This window comes from Condylostylus longicornis, unplaced genomic scaffold (assembly GCF_029603195.1).
Source record: "Condylostylus longicornis isolate FDR11 unplaced genomic scaffold, ASM2960319v2 ptg000080l, whole genome shotgun sequence".
NCBI classification, from domain to species: Eukaryota; Metazoa; Arthropoda; class Insecta; order Diptera; family Dolichopodidae; genus Condylostylus; species Condylostylus longicornis.
The window spans coordinates 4,084,299-4,111,104 of record NW_026578048.1 but is presented as its reverse complement, the minus strand read 5'-3'; the positions used below and the strand labels follow the sequence as shown (position 1 = coordinate 4,111,104).

At 21.8% G+C, this 26,806-nt stretch overlaps 1 protein-coding gene across 4 annotated transcripts; it reads right to left on the bottom strand.

Moving 5' to 3' along the window:
* Positions 1-303: 303 nt before the first annotated feature.
* Positions 304-26,806, bottom strand: LOC129613052 (fructose-bisphosphate aldolase). Of its 4 annotated transcripts, none has more exons than XM_055526954.1 (4): positions 26,663-26,806; positions 9,270-10,084; positions 8,974-9,173; positions 304-5,723 (listed from the first exon to the last, which is right to left on the bottom strand). In XM_055526954.1, exons 2-4 carry the CDS (start codon positions 10,066-10,068, stop codon positions 5,628-5,630), a joined length of 1,095 nt encoding a protein of 364 aa, XP_055382929.1. In that variant the 5' UTR covers positions 10,069-10,084; positions 26,663-26,806; the 3' UTR covers positions 304-5,627. The 4 variants fall into 4 exon arrangements, with proteins under 4 accessions (XP_055382929.1, XP_055382932.1, XP_055382931.1 ...); XM_055526957.1 differs by lacking the exon at positions 26,663-26,806 and adding an exon at positions 11,605-11,859; XM_055526956.1 differs by lacking the exon at positions 26,663-26,806 and adding an exon at positions 11,645-11,859.

The window sequence follows — 26,806 nt, the reverse complement described above, 5'->3', positions numbered from 1 at the left end:
ATTAATATATGTGTATATTGTAAATATATCATATTAATTTTTTTATATATGTATATATATATATGCTTATAAAAAGGTTCAAGTCATTTATTCCGATATTTTTGTTTTTGGGATAATTTTTTATATTTGTTTTTAAAAGAAAATTATAAGATTCCAGCTCATATAATTTTCATAAATTATGTATATTAATTAATTTTTAATACAAATTTTATATAATATATGTACGCCTCTGGTGGGACTCGAACCTCAATTCTTTGATGATATTTTAATAAAGCATTTTTTTTTTTTTGGTTTTTTTTTCAATTTTTTGTTTAAATTAATTGTGCTTTTTATTTTTATATATTATAATAGAATATATGTATGTTATTTAGCGTGATACCACCAAGGCACAATTAATTATTTATTTAATTTTATTTAATTTTTCTTTTAAATTTAATTTAATTATAAATAATAATAATTTGATAATTGCGACACCTACATTTTTTGTTTTTTTTTCTTTCATATATAAATATACATTATTGAATATATATATATATATATTTAATTATATATATATAATAATTAATTTAATTTTTGCTCTATATAATATAAAATGAAAATAAAATTTGAATTAATATTAAATAATTATTTTTTATTTATTTTTTAATCAATTGATTTAAATTTTTATTAATTTATAGAAATTAAATTATTTATTTTTACTTTTACTTATATAATTTTACATTTAATTTTATTTAAATACTCCTTTATATAATTATATTAAAATTTTATTTATTATATATCATCTTTTTAAATATATGTATATGTTATGGTTTTAATTTTCTAAACTATAAATAATATTATTTAAATAAATCAGTATATAAATATATATAAATTAATAAAAATATACATAATGTGTAAATATTTGTATAAATGTTAGTATATATATGCAATATAGTCAATTGCAGCAATACAAAAATTATACAATTCAATAATAATTATAACTCATACTACATTTTTGATGTTAGAGTATCTATATATAAAATTTTTTATATATATAATATATACATATGCATATTATTATATTATATATTTATATTTTAACAATTAACAAATATATATTATAAATATATATGAAATTGAATAATATTATATATATATTAATTATATATAATATAAGTATATAAGATAATAATAATATAATTTATTAAAATATTTTTATATAATATTGTATAAAATAAATTAATAGTATATTAATAAAATAAATTCATAATATGTATCAAATATATAATAATTATATCAACACTTTTTTTTATATATGTATATTATATATACAGTTATCTATTCATTTGATTTACTATTTTTATTTAATTTAATGTTATATAATTATATTTATTTATTGTATATTATTTAAATATATTTTTGTATTAATTATGCACAATTAAATATTATGACCAATATATTCGATAAGATAACAAATTGATATTTAAATACCCATTTATAATATTTTCTTCTTTTTCTTCTTGTTTTATATATATATATCTACATTCATTTGAATTTTTGGTTAACAGTTTAATATAATTTGCCATTTATAACATTCAATATTATTTTGATGAGTCACTTGTTTTCTAGTTTTTTTTTTGCATTTTTCTTATTTTAATATTTTAGATCATTCAAAATTTATGTATTTTTTATAATTATTGTTAGTTTCTGTATTTTGGTTTTTTTTCTGTTATATTTTATAGTATTTTACGAAATAATTACCCATTGTATTCTATATAATTTGAATTTATATGTATATAATTAGGAAAAAGGTATTTAATTAATTTTTATTATTGTTTACTGTTTCTTATTTTTCAAAATATATTTATTTCATATTTTAATATTTGATTATAAAATATTTTTCATTTCTTTTATATTTTGATATATTATAATTATTATTCTTATATTTTTGTAAGCCTTATTTGTATAATATTATACACATTATATTTTTATATAGCAAAAATATTGTTTATTTTTATAATTATTTTTTTTATTTTGAATAAAACATTTAATATAGTTTTGATAATATAATTATATATGTAACATTTTATTTATTTTTGTGTTTTGTTGTTATTTTTATTATTAAATTTTCTTTTTCTAATTTATTTATTTATTATTTTTGTTTTTTTAATTTATTTTAATTTTATTTAAACACTAAAAATCTAAAATTATGATAGCATATACATTTATAATTAAATTTAATTTGTTTTTTTTTTTTTCTATACAGAAATGTTTTCAATTAATTGATTATGTATATATAATAATTAAATATGAATATTAAGAATATTTTTAGACCTCAATATTTTTACAATAGTTATGGTTGTTATATTATGTCTTTTGTATTTTTTGATGAATATAATTTTTAGGTATGTATTGTTACTAGTTGTTCATCTTTTTGTTTCTTCTTTATTTCAATTGATGTTCGTTTTTTGCATCTTTCTCTTTATATGTATATGTATTTATAATCCATTTTGAGTTGATGATTTGCCGTTATCCGTAAACTATAAAAATTGTAATTGTACACATTGTATAAATTGTTAATGTTTAACCTGAAAATGAAAATTTTTCCAAAAACAGCAACATATAAAAAAAAATTATTTATTTTTTTAAAAAAAATTATTTTTAAATTTATCAATTATTTTTTTTTTGTGATGTTAATTCAAAATTTTTTGTTATTATTATTTTTTAAATTTTAGATGTTAATTAATTTTTATACATTTTTAATTTTAATTGTTATTTATAAAAAAAAAATGTTCGTTTTTTTTTAATTATTAAATTTATTTTAAATAAATTTCAGAAATATAATAAATTTTACATTTACAACTCTTTATGAATATTATAATGGAAACAAGAATTGGGAACAAACTTTAAGTATAGAATTTATAATAATCTTGTTTTATTGTATGCAGCAAAAATTATCTAAGAGTTTTAAGCGTAAAATTTTTCTTTAAATTTATTTTGCATAATTTTTTTTTTTGTTTTTTTATTAAAATATTTCTTCAACAATTTAATTTTTAATTGATGTTATTTTGAAGTTAGACGTTATAGTAAATAATATTATAGATGTTATTTATAATATTTTTTTAATTTTTATTTTCTGTCGAAGAAATATTTACAAAAAAAAAAAATACGTTACAAATTAATTAAAATATTTCAGAAATAAATTTAAAATAGACTTAATAATAATTCTGTTTTTTTTTATTATTTTAATTTTGATATTTTGATATTATTTTTAGATGTTAATTTAAGAAGTTAGATGTTATAATATCTAAGGATGTTATATTTTTGTATTAATATATTACATATAATAATTGTTAAATTAAAAACATTTTCTTCAAAAAAAAAAACACATTTTTTTTTTTATTTTTGAAAATTGAAAAGTTAAAAATGTAAAAACAAACCACTGTTATACTTAATTAAGTTTTAATTAAATATTAATTTTAATGAAAAAAAGAATTTATTAAATATATAAAATATTTGTATTAAGAATTGAAATAATATTTATAATTAAAAACTAGAAGCTAGATTTAATGGCGCTCTTTTTATTCTAACTATAATATGTTTTTAAGTATATAACGTAATAATAGTAAATTTTTTTGTTTTGGTGTTAGTATACATTTTTATTGAATAATAAAATATTAGTTTTAAAAAAATTTTTTTTTTTTATATATTTGTTCGATGTTTTATTTTTAATTTTTATTCGCATTTTAATTGATAGTTAGTTTGTATATAGTTATCAGTGGAATAAATTATATAATTTATAGTTTTTAGCTTTTAATATTGTATATGTATTTTAATAAAATAAAGCATATAATTATAACAATTAATACCTAATTGAAAAATTAAAAAAAAAAAAGAAAACAACTATATAACAACGACAATTTCATTAGTTGTTTTAGTTTTTATTTTTAAAAAATGCATAATATACATATGTATATAATATATATACATATTATTTATATAAGTGAAATTATAAAATCAATACATTTAATAATATTTATAAATTTGGTTTTTCAATAAATTTGCTTTGCCTTTCTTATACATTTTTTATGTATTTTAATATTATATAAAGATGTTTAATAAATGTTAATGATTTTTATTTGATTTTAGTATATTTCACTTAATTTTCAATATTTATTATTTGTATATAATTTATGTATATATACATATGTATATATGTATTTTTTATTTTAATTAATGAATTACAATACGTGAAAATAATTCATTCAATAGTTTTATAATAACAAGGTATCTAATTAATATATTATGTATGTATGTACATATTTATAATTAATAAATGAAATGGTTTTATACTTTTGTTTTTTTTGTTGATGGGTCGAAATCGAAATTCAAATTAAAAAAAATGTAAATTAAGAAATAATATTAACAATATAATAGAATAACATAGGGTTCTATTGAATGAATAATTTAAATATTATATATTTTTAATGTATATATAAATAATAATTTTACATAATAATTATTATGATGTTATTTTTTAATTTTGTAAAATTATTTTTTATATATATTGAAAGGATATTTTCATTAATTGGATTTTTAATTTATGTATGTATTGAAATTTCATAAATAAAAAAAATTTTTAAAAGATGTTATTGTTTGTTTTAAAAATTTTTCCTTTTTTGCTTTTGAAAATAAATGGTTTAACAAACGCTTGCTTTTTAATGGTCAACTTGGGCATTCTGTTGTTGTTTATTCTCCCAACCTTCAGTTTGTTTATTTTTTTTTTTTGGTTTTTACTTATTTAAATTTTTAATCAAATTAAGATTACATAGTGTGTTGCTTACTTCGTAAAATTTGGTTTTTTTTTTTTCTTGTTACACAAATACTTAAATTTCTTGTCATTTTTTTTTTTTAAATTTTTCTGAAGTTTTTTTTTTTTTTTTTGATTTTCCTTGTGTTGTCGTATATTTTGATTATTTGTATAATAACCCTTTTTGTGCTTAAAATTAAAAACAAAAATAATAATAAATTTTTTTCTTTTATTTTTTTTTTTATTTTTATTTATTTATACTTAAACATTAAAAATTTTTTTTCATATACTTTTGTTTTTTTTTTTAAAATATTTATTTTTTTTTTTAATTTTTTTTAATAACATTAATTTGTAATAATATAATAGAATTAAATATTTCTTTTCTTTATATATATTCTTTAAAACAATTATATAAATATATTTTTTTATACAATATAATATTAAATATAATAATATATGTATGATTTTTATATTATATAATTATATTATATAATAGATATAAGTAAAGATTTATATAATTATATAATAGTAACATATTATGTTAGATGAACTATATGTTGCACTGCTTAGGTTTTATGTAATATAATATATAAATAATAAATTATTTATTTTTTCTGTTATTGGTTTTTTGTTTTTAATGTTGACAAGTATATGGTTTGTTGTTATTTAGTTTTGATGGCTACCACATACATATATGTATATATGTGTATATTTATGTATTAAGTTGAATTTATTATAATGATGGATGCAGTTGTTTTACGTTTATATTTAAATTGGTATTTTTTTCTTCATCATTCATTTTTATTATAATTATAAACGTTGTATATATGTAAGTATTTTAATAGGCATGGTTTGCAACGAATAAGCTAGCATCAGCACCAGCACCAACAACACTACCAGCTACATATTTACCAATAGCAGCTTCACCATTAGCCTAAAAATATAAAAAAAGAAAGAAAAATTTTAAATAAAATTGAAGAAAAAAAATTATTTTTGACAAATAACTTTTTATATTTTATTTTTTTTATTATAATACGAGTATGTGTACTTGGAAGGATACCTAAGCATAATTTGTACTTTATTAAGTGATTATTGTAATCTTCTTTTATATCGTATATGCAGGGATATAGTTTCCGTTATACTTACTTTAAAGTTTTAAGTGCTTTCATATGTACAGTGAATATATCAATTTTATTTATCTTAGATCAATGATTATTTAAGATGATTACGTACGAGTATTTTTCTTTATTGAATAATTGTGGTAAGAATTACAGAAATTCCCAGCTTAAAGTGGTTTTTAAAACCGAAAATTTCGTCTTTAAGCGAAATTACTCAAATTGAGGTTCATTTCCTCAATTTTGGATTATTTAAACTTCAATCCAAACTATAAAATCTACAAAAATAGCACGACCGTTGAAATGACCATTTAAATTTTTTTTTAACTATTGCAAAAATATTATAAATTAGAAGAAGAGCATAATAGAAAAATGGTTAATGCATAATAGAAATGGATATTTAAAAATTATTCGATTATGTTGCAAATCTTTAAAAGTAAAAAATTCAGTTTCTACAGATTTGTAATTGCACGTGTGAAAGATTTTTGTGATTAAATTTAGAACTTTAAGTGCATATTCGAATTAACAGAAATCTCCAAAATTTGCTAAAATTTATGACCAGTTTTTTTCTAATATTTTATATGTTTCATTGTCCTAATGTTCGAATGAAAATTTAGCGTTTCTCATCATATTTAATATAGATTGGATTTATACAGGCAACTCTTAATTCAGTATGAATCATAAAATTATAAAACATAATTTACTAAATATTATAAACTATTTTTTAATGAAATATAGTAAATTACTATTTTTAATAATAGTATTAACTTTACAATATTTTATAATTTATTGATTGTATACGTTAGTTACAAGAAAATTGTGATTCTAATAAAAAGATATCAGCAATAGTGTTTTGAAGAGCAAAAGATAAAGAAGTTAAAAATAAAATCATGCAAAAAATAAGTGTAAAAATTAAAAGAAAACATTTAAAATTTTTATTTTATTAAAATTTTTTATTTTATAGTCAATTTTTTTAAAAAAATTTCAAACCTTATATAAAGAAGTGTTTAAAAGATAAAATTGTGTTGTCAAAAAAGAAAAACCAAAATTAAAACTGCTGCTTATTAAATATGATAATTAGTATTAAAAAAAATCAACGTAAATATGTTAAAAAAAAAAACAATTAAAACAAATATTAATATTTAAAAAAAACACAATAACTATATAAAAATGTGTATTTAAATTTTCTTTTCAATCTTAATAATTAAATAAAAATTTATTAAATGCAAAAATATTAATAATTATTATAATTATGGCAATTATTTTTTATTTGTTTTCATTATTAATTTTAAAAACAATTTTTTTTTATTTTGTATTAAAAGATCCAATTTAAGTGTGTTTTGTGATTTCCAATATTGTGTTGTTTATATATTTCGGAAATTTTATGCTCTGCTTCAGTCTTAATTTGTAAAGAATGTTAAGATTTTTTTCAAGTAAAAATCAATAATAAAAAAAAAATTGGATAATATTAACAAAATTAAATATATGTCTGTCTGTCTGTTTTTCTTATTGATTTTAGTAAGCATGTGATTTTACAAATAAACTTGTATTTCCTGCAAAAGATGGAATTGATCCAGCTACATATTTGCCTTGACAAGCAAGTGCATTTGCCTGCGAAAAATTTTTGAAATATTTTTTTGAAAAATTTTAATTAAATTGTTTATAGAAAATAATTTTATCATTATTAAGCCATTAAAATTAAAAAAAAAAAATTATAATTAAAGCCAATTATTTTTATGTTATACATGCAAGTGTATTACAAGTGTTACAAGAGTAGAGTTATATTACAATGTTTAAAACCTAAAAAAAAAATGAATTATCTTTGACTTCAATATTCTAGTAATACGGTGTCAATACAATTTAGCAACTAGATCTGAATTGTGATATTGAGACCATATTACAGAAATTTGAAGTCAGCTTGGCATGTAATGTGTAATTGCTAGAAATTGTTGTGTAAAAATTAGTAAACAAAGCTTTGTTATTTTAATAAGCAATACAATTGTAATTTTTAAGTAAAATTTAATATTTTATTATTATTTTAAAATTTTCTTTGAATTAAGACATGCAACCAAGATTATGGTCTGAAACTAAATTCTTATTTGTATATTATATGTATTTAATTTTACTATGAATTATGAATTTATTTAAGTTACTAGATTTTTCAGAATGTGTTTATTTGGTAAAATTATATTTTATTTTTTTTTATAAAAATAATTATAAAATTATTAATATTAAGAAAAAATAAATAAAATTATCAAATATCCTATGTATCATTTAACTAAATTATTATACGGTTAGTAAGAGTCAGTTTTGGATTTGTCATGTTTTTAAGATGTTTTAGTATGAAAATATTTTAAAATAATGTGAAAGAAACTTGAGAAAACATTTATTCCTAAAATCAAGAACAATGAATTTATTTTAACCATGCTTAACTAAAGTCTATTAAGTGAAAATTATGTTTAAATCAAATTATTAAAAAAAAAATGGTATAAAATTTTTAAAAGTTTCTATTGGTTCTGCGTTATGGCAATAAACACCTAATATGATTACTTTATTTAAATTTTTAATTTATATAACATTTAAATCTTGTACAGCACGCAGTTCTTTATTTAAAATCATGTACAGCAAGTTTTCTTAATATAATTTTTTATTTTAAAAGCATTCGGATTACGAAATGTTAGTATGGGATACTGTTTTAGTTAATTACGCGTAAATTACTCGCTAATTAAACCAAATTAGCGAATTACTTAGTTATAGGAATCAATTGATACTTTAAGATTTTATTCAATATTAAATATGATATTATTCAAAAATATTAAATATGACCCATATATTATACAAGGACAAACTTTACTTATCATTTATAAAAATATAAGTACATTTAAAACCCAATTTACATCTGTATGTAATCTGTCCCATTATTTTTACATACCAAATACCACTTATTTTATAAAGTAATTCAACATTTTATATTATTTCCACATTATAGTTCTATTTATATACTATATGAATAACTGATATCCCACCATATGGTATTACAATTAATGTATAAAATTTTTTTTAACTTACCTTAGCACGTTTAAGGAGTTCAGCTTGCCCAGCAGCAACATTTTCTTTCTTTCCTTGCCAAGCTCTCAATACGGATGCTTGAAGAGCACGACCATATGAGAAGGTAAGTGCCCATGGTTTCAATAATGGTACTTGATTAATAGCATTTAAGTGAATTGAAGCTTCTTCTTCTGATTGACCACCGGAGAGGAAAGTGATTCCTAAAAAGAGAAAAACGAAATATTAATTATTACAATTTACAAAAAAAAAAGGTATAATTTTTTTATAATTAAATTATATGAAAATTTGTTTTTTACCGGGAACAGCAGCTGGTACAGTTCTTCTTAAAGCCAAAACGGTGGCAAGGGCTACATCTTGTGGTGAAGCTTTCTTTGCACATGATTGACCAGGTGTTACCATATTTGGTTTCAATAATGTACCTTCTAAATATACGTGATGATCACTCAATGCTTTATATACAGCAGCCAAAACAACTTCAGTTACTTTAAGACCACGTTCAAGATCATGATCACCATCAGGTAAAATTTCTGGTTCAACAATCGGTACAATACGTTGTGATTGACAGATTGATGCATAACGAGCTAATACATTAGCATTTTCCAAAATTGCTTGGTAGCTTGGTGTATTTTTACCAATTTTTAATACACAACGCCATTTAGCGAAATCGCAACCATCTTTTTTATATTGGGCACAACGTGCTGCTAAATCATCTAAACCTTGAGTTGTACATTCATCTTCTGAACCGAATAATGGTACAACACCTTTATCAACTTTAATACCGGGGATGATACCTCTTTTCTTTAAAATTTCAACGAATGGTGTACCATCTGATGTTTTTTGATATAATGTTTCATGGAACAAAATAACACCGGATACATTTTCAGCGAGTTTTGGGTCAGATGTAAATAAAAGTTCACGGTATGCACGGCGATTTTCATCGGTGTTTTCACAGCCGATATCAGCTAAACGTTTACCCATTGTTGATACAGATTCATCAGCAGCTAAAATACCTTTGCCAGGTGCAACAATAGCCTTGGCAATGCGGCTGAGTTCTTCTTGTAATTCCTTTGATGGATAATTGAAATAGGTAGTCATATTGATAGCTTGTGTTCTAAAATAAAAATGAAGAAGTTTAGAAATGAATATTTTATTTTAAATATAAATTTATAATAAAGGAAGTGATAAAAATGAAATTTATATTAATTTTAAAATACTATTATAATAAGTATGTATTAAATAATGTGTAAAATAATTCTTCTAATGTAGAGAATGTTAAAAAGTGGATATACAAAAGTAGCACAAAATAAATTTTAAAATTAATTGAACACACCGTAAATTTGGGCATTACTTTCAAAATATGTCGTGTAAATAATGTATACTCGTACCTTACGAATAAAAATTATTTATGTAATGACATCTATATACACGTGTCATTTTTTGAAAATCATTCCAATTACTTTCTAAAAACTTTATACATATATATAAGAACATATGTATATGTTAAAACTTTGTCTGACAAACATATGTCAGTTCATATAAATGTGAGTTTACTGTATTTTAATTGAGGAGAAAATTTTTGTAAGTTATAATTTTCAATTTAAAACCAGTCTGTTTGCGAACTATAATAAAAGCCACTAATAGGAGAAATAGCTCAACAACTATAACTATTGGTACTTTCAAATTTTGATGTCGCATTATACACAATTGAAATTTTTCTTATTTTGACATAGGAAAACAACTTGTATTTTTTACAATACGTATATTAAGAAGGCATAATAATTGTATAACACACCAATAATTGAGTGTAGTTTTGGGAGTTCTTATTATTTTTCGATAATTAAAAAGTAACTAAAAAATTTCAAAAGAAAATATAATTTGAAAATAATGCAATCCTATTTGATTTATGGCACATTAATTCACATATTTTCACTAAAAATTTAATTTCGTTGTTATTGAAAGTTTTTTTACGTTATAGTGCTTCTGTGATATTTAATTTTGCATTTGCAAAATTATTTTCCATGTTCACTTTAAAACATGGATACTATCTAAACAATGTTATTACTAAAAATTTTTACAAGAAGAATAAACAAACCACAACACAATGATTTTAATTTTTTTTTACAAATTTACTACAATATTGAACTGTCAATTTAATAATGTATGTAAAAGTTCTGCGCTTTAAAGTTTTCAAAATTTTTATAACTGTTTTACAATACAAAATAGCTTTTAGTAATTTGAATGGGAACCCCTTTTTTTCTTTTTTTTTTGAAATTTCAATTTCTAGCTACTTTTGATACTCCTTTTTTTAAATTTATTTTGGAAATAAGAAATTTAATTTATGTAGATCATGATTTTACTATTTTATAGCAAATTTTAAATTAATAAAGAATATTTTTATGTAAATTTAATGAATTTTTTTTTTACAATTAATTTTTGAATAACTTTTAATTTTTTTTTTGCTATAAAATATATGCATGTATGTATGTATTTTTATTTAAAATTAATAATAGAATTTTGATAGCAATGTGATAGACAAATTTTTCATTTGAATTAAAATAGAAAATATTTAAATGGTGAATAATTTAAATTATGAATTAAAATTAGTGAAAACTATTAATTTTATATATGTACTTTGCTTTTATAATATTTTTAAAGGAAGAAAATCAATTACAATGACGATATCCTTTAAATATGGAGGACGACTTCAGAATTAAAGAGAAGAATATCGACATTTCAAAACACAGGAAAATTTTTTATGAACTTTTTTTTTTCTTTGTTTTTTACATTATAAAAAACTTTTCAGTTTCACTTTTTTCTTGAAAATTATTTTCAAAGAAAAATTCTTTAATATTAAATTGTTTTTCATACATTTTGATTGAAATTATGTTTTAGTTTTTTTTTTCTTAATTTTTTTTTTCTTCTTTCAAGTCACTTTAAATTTTCAACAATGTTTAGTAAAATTTTAGAAAAAACATTTTTTTTTTTTAATAAACAAATTTCCAATTTTATAATTTTCCAAATTTTAGTAACCTACACTAACCTCTAGAAGATACCTTTGAAAAATGGATGAAAAATTTTTATGAAAATTACAGAAAAAAGCTTTTAAAATTTTGCGTACACATTTGCGTATATAAATATATATGTACATATATTTAGTGTTATAGGTGTATTTTATAAAATGAAAACAATAATATATTATGTATATACATTATATACATACATAATCTTTAAGAGATTGAGAAAGTTGACTTATAAAATTTCAACTATTTTTTTTTAACTTTCACTTTCGATTTTATTCAAATGTATAGTATTTATGTGCATGCATTATAATATATTACACATTGTAATATATACAAGATAACCGTATATCTCATCTTGTATAACACAAGTATAAAAATTGAAGAAAAAGGATAATAATTAATATGTAAACATGCATAACATACATATGTATATATGTACATACTTATCTACCCAATTTCATCTAATATATTTTATCGCATATATGTATATACACACATAAATAATATAAAATAAGATTTACATAATATACAAATAGTTTTATTTAATTATTTTCACGATATAACGAAACTTTCTCTCATGACATAAAAATTTATATTAGGAAAGCTTGTGTAACAATTAAAAAATGTATCATGCAACTTTTTGCTTTTTCATTGTGTAGTGCGCATATATTTTAAGAGAAAAGCTTTTCAAAACAAATTCATTTTTACTTTTTAAAAAAAACAATGTTTGTGTGCCTGTGTGTATATGTGTTATAAAGACGTAGTATTTGTATTCGAATTTTGAAATAATTTCGAAAATTTATATATTATGATATAAAATTGTCATTGATAAAGGTCGTCAACGTCATGTTGAAATTTTATTTGGTTTTTTGTTTCTTTCTATGAAATAATATATAATAAAAATGCACAAGAATAGCGAGATAGAATTGAAAAAAAAATAATAGGTACAATGTAGAATTTGTTGTTGATATTTGATTATATTAAATGTATATATATCATGATATATATACGGGTACGCTAAAATAAAAATGAAATATGTATGTAAAGTATACACGTTTGTATGTAAGTAAAAAAAATATATTGGAGTTGGAATGGGAGACACGTTTCTTAATTTATTTTTTATTTTTAGTACACACATGTAGGTATACTGTTCATTTTTGTTTCTTGTTTTTATTTTTTTAGTATTTTGTTATATAATATATTTAATGTACGAAATATGTATGTTTATAAATGTATAATGTGAATGATTATATAATTTTTTATTTCGATATTCTATTTTATTAAAAAAATTTTTAAAGTTTAAGTTTAGAATTTTTCATTTAGCTACTTTCGATATATATTCGACTATTTTTGTACTTCTTTAAATATTTTAATTTGATTTTATTTAAGTTTAATAGATTGCTTTAAAGAAAGATTCATAATTTAAATAGGAAATATTATAAGCTTGCATTCATCAATAAATTTAATTATAAAATTATATTTTTCTAGGTATTTAATAAAAATATTAATAAAACAAAAAGATTAATTATGTTCAGTGACGCCTTAATAAAATAAAAATACAAAATCCCATATTTGTTGTTTGTGATGCAAACAAATTAAAAAATGCTTATACCAAACAGGCACTGTCGGGATAAATAAGAGTTTTTCGTAATAGATAAGGGAAACGTTCCATTAAAGGGATAGGTAGTGATATTGCAAAAATTTCATCAAATCATTCATGTGATTTGATAAAATATGCAAATTAATAATGAACAAACTCCAATATAATGTGGGGATATTATGTGTAAAACAGTAATTGATTTACGATCGTGTTTGAATATTACACGCAAATGTTATATGAATTCATAATATATTATACTAATAAATCATTAAGTATCATAAATTTATAATAACGGCGTGATTCTTTTGTATAGAAACTGATGACTGAAGTAAGTATTCCTTGCATTCTTTTTTTTTAACTTTTGAAAGGTGACTCTTGAGGTGAATAAAATGACTCATTATTATTTTTTTTAACACATGTTTGTTATTTTTATTATTACTTTGTTCTATCCCGAAATTCAATGTCACTTTTGTGTATAAGCGATATTTATTGCATCATTATAAATTTGATGCCTTTAAAACAAAATAATTATATTATGTATGTATGTATATAAGGAATACGAATATATATACATATGTACATATATTTTTTTAAAATTTAAAGTTAACCAAGAATTTTAGGAGGTTCTTCAAATTTCAAAAAAAAAAAAGAAAATTGTTTTAATGAAAATAAAAATAAATTTATGAAATTAAAGGTTAAAATTGAGGTCAAAAATATTAAAAATAATTTGTACATGTACATGTGAACGTTTAAGCGAAAATGTGTTAAAGTAGTTGTTGTCATATGTGTACAAAATGTTAATTTTAATTTATTTTTCTTATCGATAATATGCTCAAACATTTACTTATTAAGTTGTTTTTTTCCGTCGGTTTATTGCTTTTATTACGTTTGTATTTTTATGTGTGTATTTATTATTACAATATTGTTATGACGTAAAATAACAACATTATTATTAAATAATATAAAATAAGAAAATAAGTTGAAGGAAAAGGAGTTGAATGGAAAACTATAAGAATTTAATTGTGATATCATATTTGTATTTGCTCAGATTTAGATTTTGGTGAATGTTTTTTGCCGAGAAAATTTGTTTCCTAATGAGAAAAGGGAAAAAAATTTTAATTTGGCTCTTAGTATAAAATTAGTAGTATAAATAGGAGGCGGGTTCGCGCTATTGCGAATTTCTTCACGGGACACTGCCCAGTGAAGTACCACCTGTATAGGCTGGGGAAGTCGGGCTCCCTCCTGTGCAGATTTTGTGGGGGCGGTGACGAGACCGCCGTGTACATCCTTTAGTCGGGAATGTTCACAACAAGTCAGGAATGGCTGCGGTGGCTCGGGAGTTGCTCCTGCCCCACTCGGTTTCCTTAAAAATCTAATCTAATTTAGTATAAAATTACAGCTACTACTACCTGACGTGCATGAAAATAATGTTAATTCAAAAGATCTTTAAAAAAGAATCAGAAAATAATTTTTTAAATGAACTCAATCAATTTTTAGATGAATTGACAGAACGACAGATTCTGACACCTATTTGAAAATTTTTCTAACACTAAAAATTATAAAAATTCAAGCATTTGAAATTTTTTAAAATCACAATAACTTCTATATTACAATACAATATGAATAATAGAAATATGATTATTGATAAAAATTTTTAAACAAAAATCAGTATACCAGTTTGCTAATATAAAAACAGCTAATTACACTTACTAATATCATGGCAAAACCTACATAGCTTTATGTAATAATTATAATAGCAATGTACATTATTATGTAAGTGCATGCAAAATATTGTAGATATTAAAATAATAAATTAATAATGATATTAATGTAGGTACAATATGTATATGCAACAAAGAAATTTGAATTTGATGTGACTAATATTTTTCGATAATTAAGTTTTTAATTTAGATAATTAAATTTTTAGAGTTATCTTACAGAAAAGCTCTAAGGTTAAATTCTAATAGAGCTTCGCATTCCTTACTCTATGTTCGATATTTTAAAAATTTAAAAATTACATTAAATTAATCACTTATTTTTATACGGTAAGTCATTAGCAATTCAAAAGAATTATATGCAATTTATGATAATAAAAGACTTTATACCAGTTTATATAGAATTGAGATTACCGTTATCGAATTCTATAACACATTTGTTTGTAATTGTGGTTGGAAAGCATAAAAAATTTACTATCTATGCTGAATCAGAATGTATTTTTTTTTTATTTATTTATATTTGTTATATAATCGAGTGAAGAAGTTTATGAAATAAAAAGTTTACAAAACGGTTCAAAAGTTCAAAAGTTTATCAATAAATATGATGTGATTTTGTTGCGTCAATAAATTGTGATACTCGTATAAAAATGATTTAAAAAAAATATACATATATTGGTTTTGTTTCTGCCTTCTACTTGCTCTTCATTATTTAAAATAATAAAATATTTTTATTGCATTTTAAGATTAGTGAAAAAACCAGCTTAAAAGTAGGAAAAAATTTCATTTGAATAGAGAAACGTGTTTTGGTTCAGTTAAGGTTTGGTTTTTATTTTTTATTTTATATAGTACATATAGCTATATTTTGCTGAAATGAGTATTTTTACCAAGAGTTGAGGTTTTTTTGTGATTCCTCCATAGTTTTGTATAGAAATATATTACTATTTTTTTTCCTGTTAAATTAAACATCATCATGTAGTGAAGAATTTTATTTGAAATATGATATTTAACAATTTTGAAATTATAATAAATCTGACGTTGAGTTTTAATAAAATAAGGGTAGTGCGTCTCAAAATAATCCAATGCTTGTAACAATTTATTCTGAAAAAAGTCTTTACCGAATTCGTTTCACTGTGAAAATGAAAGCAAATACGCGGGTTTTAAATATAAGTATTTTAAAAGATTACGATTTGCGCAGTTATACGAGTAAGAAACGGTAAACGAATAGAGAAAGTAAATTTACTAAAAAATTAAACCGGGAAGCAGCCAAACTGATATGATGTATATTTTAATATTTTATCCATGTTGCCATTTAAACAAAGACTTATGTAAATACTTGACCAGAGTTTATGTAGAAGAAGGAGTATCTAGATATAACGAGCTTTCTAGTTTCCTTTAATTCTCACAAACATACATGTTCCTATTGCTGGTATTCGTTGATATGCGAAAAAAAAACTATTTTAATCGCAATATTTCCCTTCCTTCCTACAACAAAATTTATGTAAATTTCAAAAAGCCACAATTTCTAGTTATGTTTTTTTTTTTTGGAGGCTTGTTTTCTTTAAAAATAAAACTGGATTTTATCGCAGTAAAAGTGAAATAAAAATAATATTGAAGTTTGTTAGCCTTGAAAGTTATTTAATTTCGTTGATGTTGTTAAAAATTTTAAATTTTAAAATTTCTAGATATTTTAGAAAAATATAAAAATATTATTTTTAGAATATGCTAGTTATGTTTTTTTGAGAAATTATACCGTAATATCTATAAATACGAAGTAAGTATTTGTTTTTTATCAGAAAATTACTTTCGATAGTTTTTTTTTGATAATCTTATCAATAGATAAAAATGTATAAAATTTTACTTCTATTTTACTTTACTGTAAATACTTAGGTGCTATGTATATAAAATTTCCTAAAGTCAAAAACATGAAATTTTTTTTGAAACGTTAGCTTTAAAGAAATAGTCGAAACGGCATTATTAGTAATGGTATGAATGGGTGAAAGTTTTTCAATAAAATTTAGTTTTCCAAGTAACTGAGGTTACGCGTATATATTGTTATTTTCAAATTCCCATTATCAGAAGAAATATAAAGTTACTTTAATTTTAAATTCAAGTTTAATTTAAAAATTGGATAAAAAAATAATGTCATTATTATATAAGATTTCCCATAAATAATAATAATAACCAAATCAAAAATTCAGAATTAGAAATTCTTTCTTAAAATCTCGGATGTTACTTAATATGAAATGGAATTATCCTAAGTTATTCAATGTCCATTAAAGGAAATAAGAAAGGTTGGGGGCTACAATTAAAACCCATACTAATTTTACATTCATTCGAACAATAATATGAGGTAACTAACGCGATCTTCAAAGGCAATAAGAATGTGCATTTACAAATTATATTTTTTTATTCATAAAAATTTTCTATTAACTGAACTTAATTAAAAAATAATTATAAAATCTATTTTTAAATTTTATGGGACTAAATACTTTATTTTCAAATTACCATGAAATATTTATTTTTAAGAACAATAATCGGCATTGACCTATAGGTTTTGAAAATTAAAATTTATTTATAAACAATGTTCGTCAATTTTTCTTAAGTTTTTTGTTTTCAATATGCACATTTTAAATTAAATTAAATTTAAAATGTGCATATTGAAAATGTGCATACCGTCATTTAAGACGGTAAAACATCAGAAGAGAATCTTCTTGTCGATATCTGAGTCTATACATAATATTGAAAGTGTATAATATTATGTATTGTTATTCCTGAAGAACCTTAAAATAACTCATGATATCTTCACAAAAAAAATTAAGAAATAAGTGTGCAATAAATATCAACAAATTCCATTCTATTTTTAAATTTTGAAAGCATAAAAAAAGAAATTGTAAAAATACGTTTGTAATCATTACTTTTTATTTTGGTATTCGGAAAACAAATGAACTTAAAAATACAATAATGTTAATATGTGTGTAAGTTTAAGTATAGCTTCTACTCTACTCTATAGTTGGTTTTATTTTTATTCGCTCGGCTTCTACATACATTTCTGCAAGCTCAATATATATATATATATATATATATATATATATTTATAATATTGTATGAAGCTTAATATCAAGCAAAATAAAAAAAAATATTTTTTCCATTATTATTCATTGAGTGCACAAAAAATTTATTTTCAGTTGATGTATGATTCGTGCTATTCAATAATGTTAACAGTAAAAAGAATTCTAATACATTGGACTACTCTTGCAGTAAGAAAAACATGTAACTCAAAAATTTTGAGATAATTAAAAATTTCAACTACATATTCCATATATTGTTTATATATGTATGTTTCTACCAAAATGTATTAAAAAATGCTTAAAATTTAAAAATTAGGTACCTATGTACCTAATATAATTTATGTTCTTTTATTTAGGCGAGTTACGTACAATAATACCGCTAATGACGCAACACTTCCTGTTATTTAAAATTCTTACATAAAATTTTATTAAAAAATTCTCACAGACTTATAAAATCAATGCAAGTATCCAATTTCGAAATAATTATGAAAGTTATATTAATTTCCTGTTATCAACAAAACCGTCGCATTATAAAGGTAGACACGTTTTGTTGACACCAGCAAATTTACTTTTAATAATAATAAAACTTAGTTATAAGAAAAGCTTTGTAAATTTAGTCATAATTAATCTAAGAAATCGAACAGTTGTGTTATAAAATAAATCAGTCTAATAAAAAAGTGTTTTTAATTATAAATTTCAAAAGTGTTTTTTTTTAACATATATGAACTATATATATTTGAGTGGCGCAGAAACGGTAGGATTGTAAAGAAAAAAGAAAAAAATAGCAAAATTTTTTTTACTAAATAAAAAAAATACAATCCAGTGATACGAACCGAACAATTTTTTAAAAAAAAAAAAAAATAATAATAATAATTTTTTTAACACTAAAAAAAAAAAATTGGAAATTAAAAGCTAAAATTTTTTTCCATAAAATTAAAAACACTGAAAAAAAAAAAAAAAAATATAGTGATATAAATTAGTTGATGAAAAGGAACGCATCGTTCGATAATCACAGAAAAAAAGTAATTATGGCTCAGGAACAACAACTTGTCAAGGAAATCGAAACAAAAAATCAGCAAATTATTCAACTAACAGCAGCTGTACAACATTACCAGGAGAGAGAAGCGGCAAACATCGCAAAGGAGAAAATTATGCGAGAAGTTAGATTTATGTCCACATTTACTGGGAAAGGAGAGGTTACTATAAATTCATTTATAAGTAGTATCGAGTACTATCTGTCAAGTGTGCAAGATGCAGAACTTAAAAAATTAATGGTTAGGACAATATACTTTGAGAAAATCCAAGGGGAGGCGAAAGACGCTATCATCAGTATTCCGGAACCAGACAACTGGGAATTAATAAAATCAGCCTTGAGATTAAGATACAAACCGGACATCGAACCAGCAGAAATCTACAGAAGAATAAACAACATCAAATGTAATTCGGTAAGCGATTTAATTATTTTAGTACAACAAATAAAATACAAATCAGATGAATTAAAAATATACTATAAAAACGATAACTATATAGATTTAAGTAATGTCGATTCAATATTAGTGAATACTATTAAAGAAATGTGCCAGGGCACGTTACTTGATAAAATATATGAAGAAAGGGACTTATCTATAATTTTAAATATTATGAGTAAGCGTAGGTTCGAAGATACATGCATTAGAGCAGAGTATCGAATTAATTTTCAAAAAAATAGCAATAACAGTAATAATAACCGTGTTAATAAAAATTATAATCAAAATTACGATACTCAAAAATGTAGATACACTAATAATAATTTTAATCCTAATAGAAGTAACAATGAAGTGTTCTATCCGAATAAAAATTTTAATAATAATGATTTCAATTTTAAAAATAATTCAGGAAATTTTAAACGAAATTTCAATAATAACAATCATTTTAATTATAATACTAATCGCAACAATAACCAATCAGGGTTTTTCAAACAAAATAATAATCAAAGATCAGGATATTTTAGAAACCATGTAAGCCAGTATAATCAACGTAATGATCAGGTAGAACCGATGGACATAGGTAATATCGAAACAAAAAATAATGACAGACGGTATCGCGAATCAGGCCATTCTAGTAGGGATCCGGGCAAAGATAGCCATCAACAGGCCCCTAGAATAAAACCAGACAGTGACATAACCGAATGTTATTTTAAAGATCAATCGAATAACATAGATTTTTTTTTTAAATTAGCCTCGGAAGAATTACCAATCATAGAAATTACGATAAATAGAAAAAAATATTTAGCATTAATTGACACAGGGTCAACATTAAGTATAATTGACGAAAAAGTTGCGGATTTTAAAAAAATTAAAATTCCACCCATATATTTTTCCACCATAAGCGGGAGGGACGCTATAACTTACGAAGTGCATACACCTGCATTCTTAGAGTTACAGGCTTATCCAAATGCGTTGATGAGGTGGAAAGTAAAAGAACTACCAAATCGTATTTATCAATTTATTATAGGAGCAGACATTTTGAAAAATTTAAATGGGAAAATAAATTTAGAAGAAGGAAATATTATTTTAAACAATCAATGTATAAAACTAAAAAATAATCCTTATATGTTTAAAGAAATACACAGTTTAGAAATGGTAGAACCTGATAATTTAAATTTAAACTTAGATCACTTAAATTCTGAAGTAATCGGAAAAGAAAATAAAATGGACGCGAATTATACAGCAAAAATTTCTAACTCAAAAGACGAAGAACATTCATCTAATTTCGGATTATTTAATATAGAAAACGAAGGGGAAAGTGAAGCATTAGCTACAGTGCATTCAGCCGACGAGGAGTTATTAGAACATATTCCTATTAAGGAAGAAATCGTCAACAAATACAAAACCCAAATTATAATAACAAATAATAAAACGATAGATTTTGAAATAATATTAGGTAGGAGAGTTATATACATAGCCGAACACGATTTTTCTAGACTAGGTGAAATATTTAGAAGATATATAGATAAAGGTAAAATTGGTATATTCTCTGAATTACATGACGGTAAATATAATGTAGTACAAGAGAAATTAATAGAGCTTTATGCTAATAATAGGAAAATAAAATTTATTAAATGTTCGTTTAGAGCGCAAGAACTAAGAACGGAAGTAGAAGCCGTCAAACAAGTAGCACTTTATCATGTAAAGGAGAGTTTCCATTCCGGTATTCAGGAAACTTATCACCAAATAAAAAATAAAATATATTACCCAAAATTGATTGAAATAATACAAATAGTAATTAACCAATGTGATATATGCCAACAAGTTAAATATGATAGGAATCCCATAAAACCTAAATTTAGACTCACTGAAACACCTACTGGTATTAACGACATAATCCACATAGATACGTACGTTATGATGAAACATGTTTTCTTGACTATAATAGACAAATTTTCAAAATTCGGAACAGCATACTACTTAACAGACAGGACTCATGTTACAATAATAGAACAATTAGAAGGACATTTTAGTAGAGCAGGTAAACCCAATAAAATCATTGCAGATAATGAATTTAAAACTATTCAGTTAAGGGAGTTTTTAAATGACGAAGGTATAGACCTTCATCTTACTAAACCAAATAGTCACACTGGTAACGGCGACATTGAACGATTCCACAATTCTATCGCAGAAATATTTAGGATACTTAGGGTTCAAAACAAAGATAAATGTGTTAAAAGGTTAATACAACAAGCCATTAGAATTTACAATGAACGATATCATTCTACAATTAAGTTTACTCCAAGCGAGGTACATAATCATAAAGTGGATTTTGAAAAAGTTAAAACTAATTTAGAAACTGTAAAATTCAAAAAGATAACTAAATTAAATGAAAATAGAGAAAATTATGAAGAAACCAGGTCTACGGGTTTCATAAAAAACTATAAAGCGGTTAGGCATAAAGAACAGCCGAAATTCAAAAAATTTAAACTTGATAATATACATATATCCAACATTAAACGACCTCCCAAATTTTCAGGTTTGGAAAATATTGACGATGGTCATACTTCTGACAACATCTAGTTTAGCTTCACTAGAAGTTAATAGCATTACAGCTGAAACAGGCTTTGTAAACATAAACTTAGACAAATCAGATTTAGTCATAAAAACCGACATCATTATACATATTATCAATACACAAGAAATTTATGACATTTTACACAACATCTCTACAATAATAGAAAATTTAAATTCACAGTACAGAACAATATTACAATCAGAAATAACACAACTTATTATAAAAATTAATACTATTACACCTAAAGATAAAAGAACAAAACGAGGATTAATAAATGCTGTAGGAGTTACGTCGAATTGGCTTTTTGGAACAATGGACGACACAGACCGACAGAATATAGAAAAACATTTAGAATTCATAACACACAACAATAATAGGTTAATTCATAATAATGAAAAACAAGTTAAAATAAATGACCACTTTAATAGAGCATTTAGTCAGTTAAAACAAGCTATAGAAAAGGACCGTGCTTTAATATTAGAGAATCTAAATAAAATAGAAGAACCCGCAATGCAACAAAATTTTTACATAGAATTAAAATTTAAAATTCAGTTTCTAAAAGAAAAAATAAATCAAATTCAGGATAATTTAGCTTCAGCCAGACATGGCATATTTCATCCTAATATACTAACAAATGAGGAAATCCAAAATTACGATATAGATTTCTATAAATTGCAATACATTAAATTCGGAGTAACTAAATTTCAAGAAAATTCATTGTTACTTGCTTTAAAAATTCCTAATAAAATTAAAAAAGTTCAGTTAAAATTAATAATCCCTTTACCTAATAAATTTTTTAAAGAAATTGATTATGTTCAAGAAACCATTTTTGAGTATGGTAGTTTAAATTATCAATATGAGGACTCAAAAACATTAAATGAGTTAAAATTGAGCAAACACTGTACTTTAAAAAATAATTGTAAACTTATATATAATAATATTACAGAAATAATTGAGATTGATGAGGAAACTATTGTAATAAAGAATGCAAGAAATATTAAATTGAATCACACTTGTGACAATAGGAATTTGACTTTAAATAAAAATGTACTTATTCACTTTAACAATTGTTCATTAAAAATATTAGATCATTATTTTTCAAATGTAAAACCTATTTTAAAAGAAAGATTCTATTATCCAATAAATGAAAATAACGAAAACTTTAAAAACTTTAAAACTCAAATAACATTTGATGAAATTGTTGTAGAAAATTTTAAAAATGTAGAGAAAATAAAAATTTTACATTATCATAAAAATGTTTCTTATATTTTAATTATTGTAACAATTATAATACTGTCAATAATAATTTCGTTTGGAATAGTTGCATTATGCAAAAAATTTAAGAAAAAATTTAATATTAATAGAATTCAGGAGAATTCTAATCTTAACGGGGGAGAAGTTACGTACAATAATACCGCTAATGACGCAACACTTCCTGTTATTTAAAATTCTTACATAAAATTTTATTAAAAAATTCTCACAGACTTATAAAATCAATGCAAGTATCCAATTTCGAAATAATTATGAAAGTTATATTAATTTCCTGTTATCAACAAAACCGTCGCATTATAAAGGTAGACACGTTTTGTTGACACCAGCAAATTTACTTTTAATAATAATAAAACTTAGTTATAAGAAAAGCTTTGTAAATTTAGTCATAATTAATCTAAGAAATCGAACAGTTGTGTTATAAAATAAATCAGTCTAATAAAAAAGTGTTTTTAATTATAAATTTCAAAAGTGTTTTTTTTTAACATATATGAACTATATATATTTGAGTGGCGTGAATTCACAATAGTTTGTAAAATATGTATTTCTCAAAATTTGTTCTTTTTCAGTTAGTCGGTTAAAAATAAAAATATTTATCAAAACATGTCGATCGCTGTGTAACAAAAACAAAAACCTTTGCTTTTCGATTGTAATTTAAAATAATTAAGAAAATGCAAAATAAAAGATATTATGTAAAATAATTAATGATACAGTACATTCATGTTTTATTGAACTTTTTCTGGGAATATTATTTTTACTGTGACTATTGTGTATATGCTGTATATAATGTATGTATATAATACAAGTATAATAAAAATGCAATTAATTTAAACCACAATTTGCTAAGTATACGATCATAGGTGTTTGTAGTACGTACTTATAATAAAAAATTAAAAATTTTGTTTTTCTTAAATAATAAATATAGAAAAATATTGTTATTATATGGCTTCCTTTCATATAAAACTAATTAAAGAAATATTAAATTACAATATTATTAAATTAAGTTTTTGATTAAAGGAAATAAGTACTTATAAGTGTTAACAAGCGCCATAAGATTTTTGCAAATAGTTATAAATTCGCATTGTTTGAAATATGCTTTTAATAATTTGAATTTTATGTTTCTAACATTAACTTGCGTTTCCCTACCACATTTTAATTTTAAAGTCATTGAACTTACATTTGAAATATGAATATGTACGTATGAGTGTTTTTCATTTTATTCATTTTACAATGCATATTCAGATATTGTACATATAGTTTTGTGTTTGCTTACTTCTAAACCAAAAAAGAAATGGAAAAGTTCTAGTTTCATTTGAAACAATTGGCTTATAGGTATAACAAATTATTTATGACAGACATTACAATCATTGAATTACTCGTAATTTTCATAACTATAATTTATTAATTAAATTGAATATGTGTGTCAATGTGTGTATAGTTTTGCAAATATTTCGTTATTGTGTTTAGTTTAAAGAGGTATAGGTACTTCTCTAATTGAATATATATATATATATATAAACATGTACCTATATCTTTATAAATAATATGTAGATTGAAAAACTAAAGATCAAAGGTTTTTTGTACATTTACAAATTTTATAAATTTTTATAATATTTAAAAGTTATTTTCTATATATAAGAAAAAGATTCGTTTTCTATTTTGTAGAAAAGTAGACAAAAATAAAAAAAAAATAATTTTTTTGTTTTTTTTTTATTTTTATATAAAAATAGATTTTTTTTTTTTAAATATTAAAATAACCATACTTATTGTTTTATTAAAAGCGTACTACTAACTAACTCGATCACACTGTTTATATATAAATATATATATAGGTACATATATAAAGAGAGAAATTTCTATTATCTCCTTGAGAAGGTTAAAGAAATTTGGACATTTTATTTTATTATTTTGTTTTTATTTTTTTTGGTTTTTCTAATTATCACTGAAATATTGGTGCATAAGCTCGTGGATTCCATAAATATTCACACTTATTTATATACTATTTTATATCTACATATGTACTTATATAAAATTACAAATATATTATTATATACATATGTAGGCTTATATAAATTTTATTTATTTTTATGACATGATAGTAAGGATAGAAATTTAAATTTAAATTTTCCATTGAACTCGAATTGAAATCAACAAGTTAGAAAATATTATATTCATAAATAAAAATTTATTAGCTGTCTAAAATAAAAAATTTAATAATATTATAAAAAGTTAAAAAAAAAAAAGAATATGGCACAAAAATTTTCTTCTAAGTAGGTACTCGTATGTAACATTTTGTAGCTTGAGTCACATCCATACGTGCAATACGGGAATGAGTAAGCTGATTTTGTAATTGTAATATTAAATTCTCTTATTAGAATTTCTATAATTATTCAAAATGGAATAATAATTATCCAATATGAAACATTTATTATTATTTCAATTAGAAAATAATTCCTATTGTGCGCTTTAATTTGAAAGGAAGTAGTATTTAGATACCACGTACTACTCTGCACATACATACATATACGTCTAAAATTGCAAATCAAATTGTACTTTTAAGGTAAATTACTCTTATCTACTTAAAAATTATTCCTAAATATAATTAATTGATAAACTAATTAATCCAATATCAACTGGTGTTATTTATTGATTTCATTATCAAGTTGAACAATTTCAATATTATTACAAAATTTGCATAATATTCAAAAAGAAAATTCTTAGAAATTTCAATGATTACGAAATCATTTTATTTTTTCTTTTTTGAAAAGTTTCACTAAAATATCTCATGTGTTTTTATTCAAATAAGACGAACAAAAAAAAAAAAATCACTCTATAAATATTTTTTTTTCAATAGGGTTTTTTTCTTAATTTTAAATTTATGCTACTTTCAAATATTGTTTAAAATTTTTTTTTCTTTTAATAATATTAGTTAAATTATTATTTATTTATTATAAAAAATGCACTTTCACTTACTTTTAATATAAAAAAAATAAAAAAAATTTATTTTTCACTTTTTTTTTAAAAAATTAATTGAGTTTTACAACCGTGCTCCTAACTTTACTCGCTGGACAACACAATTCATCTACTTTGATAAAAACCGATTCATAAAATATTTTA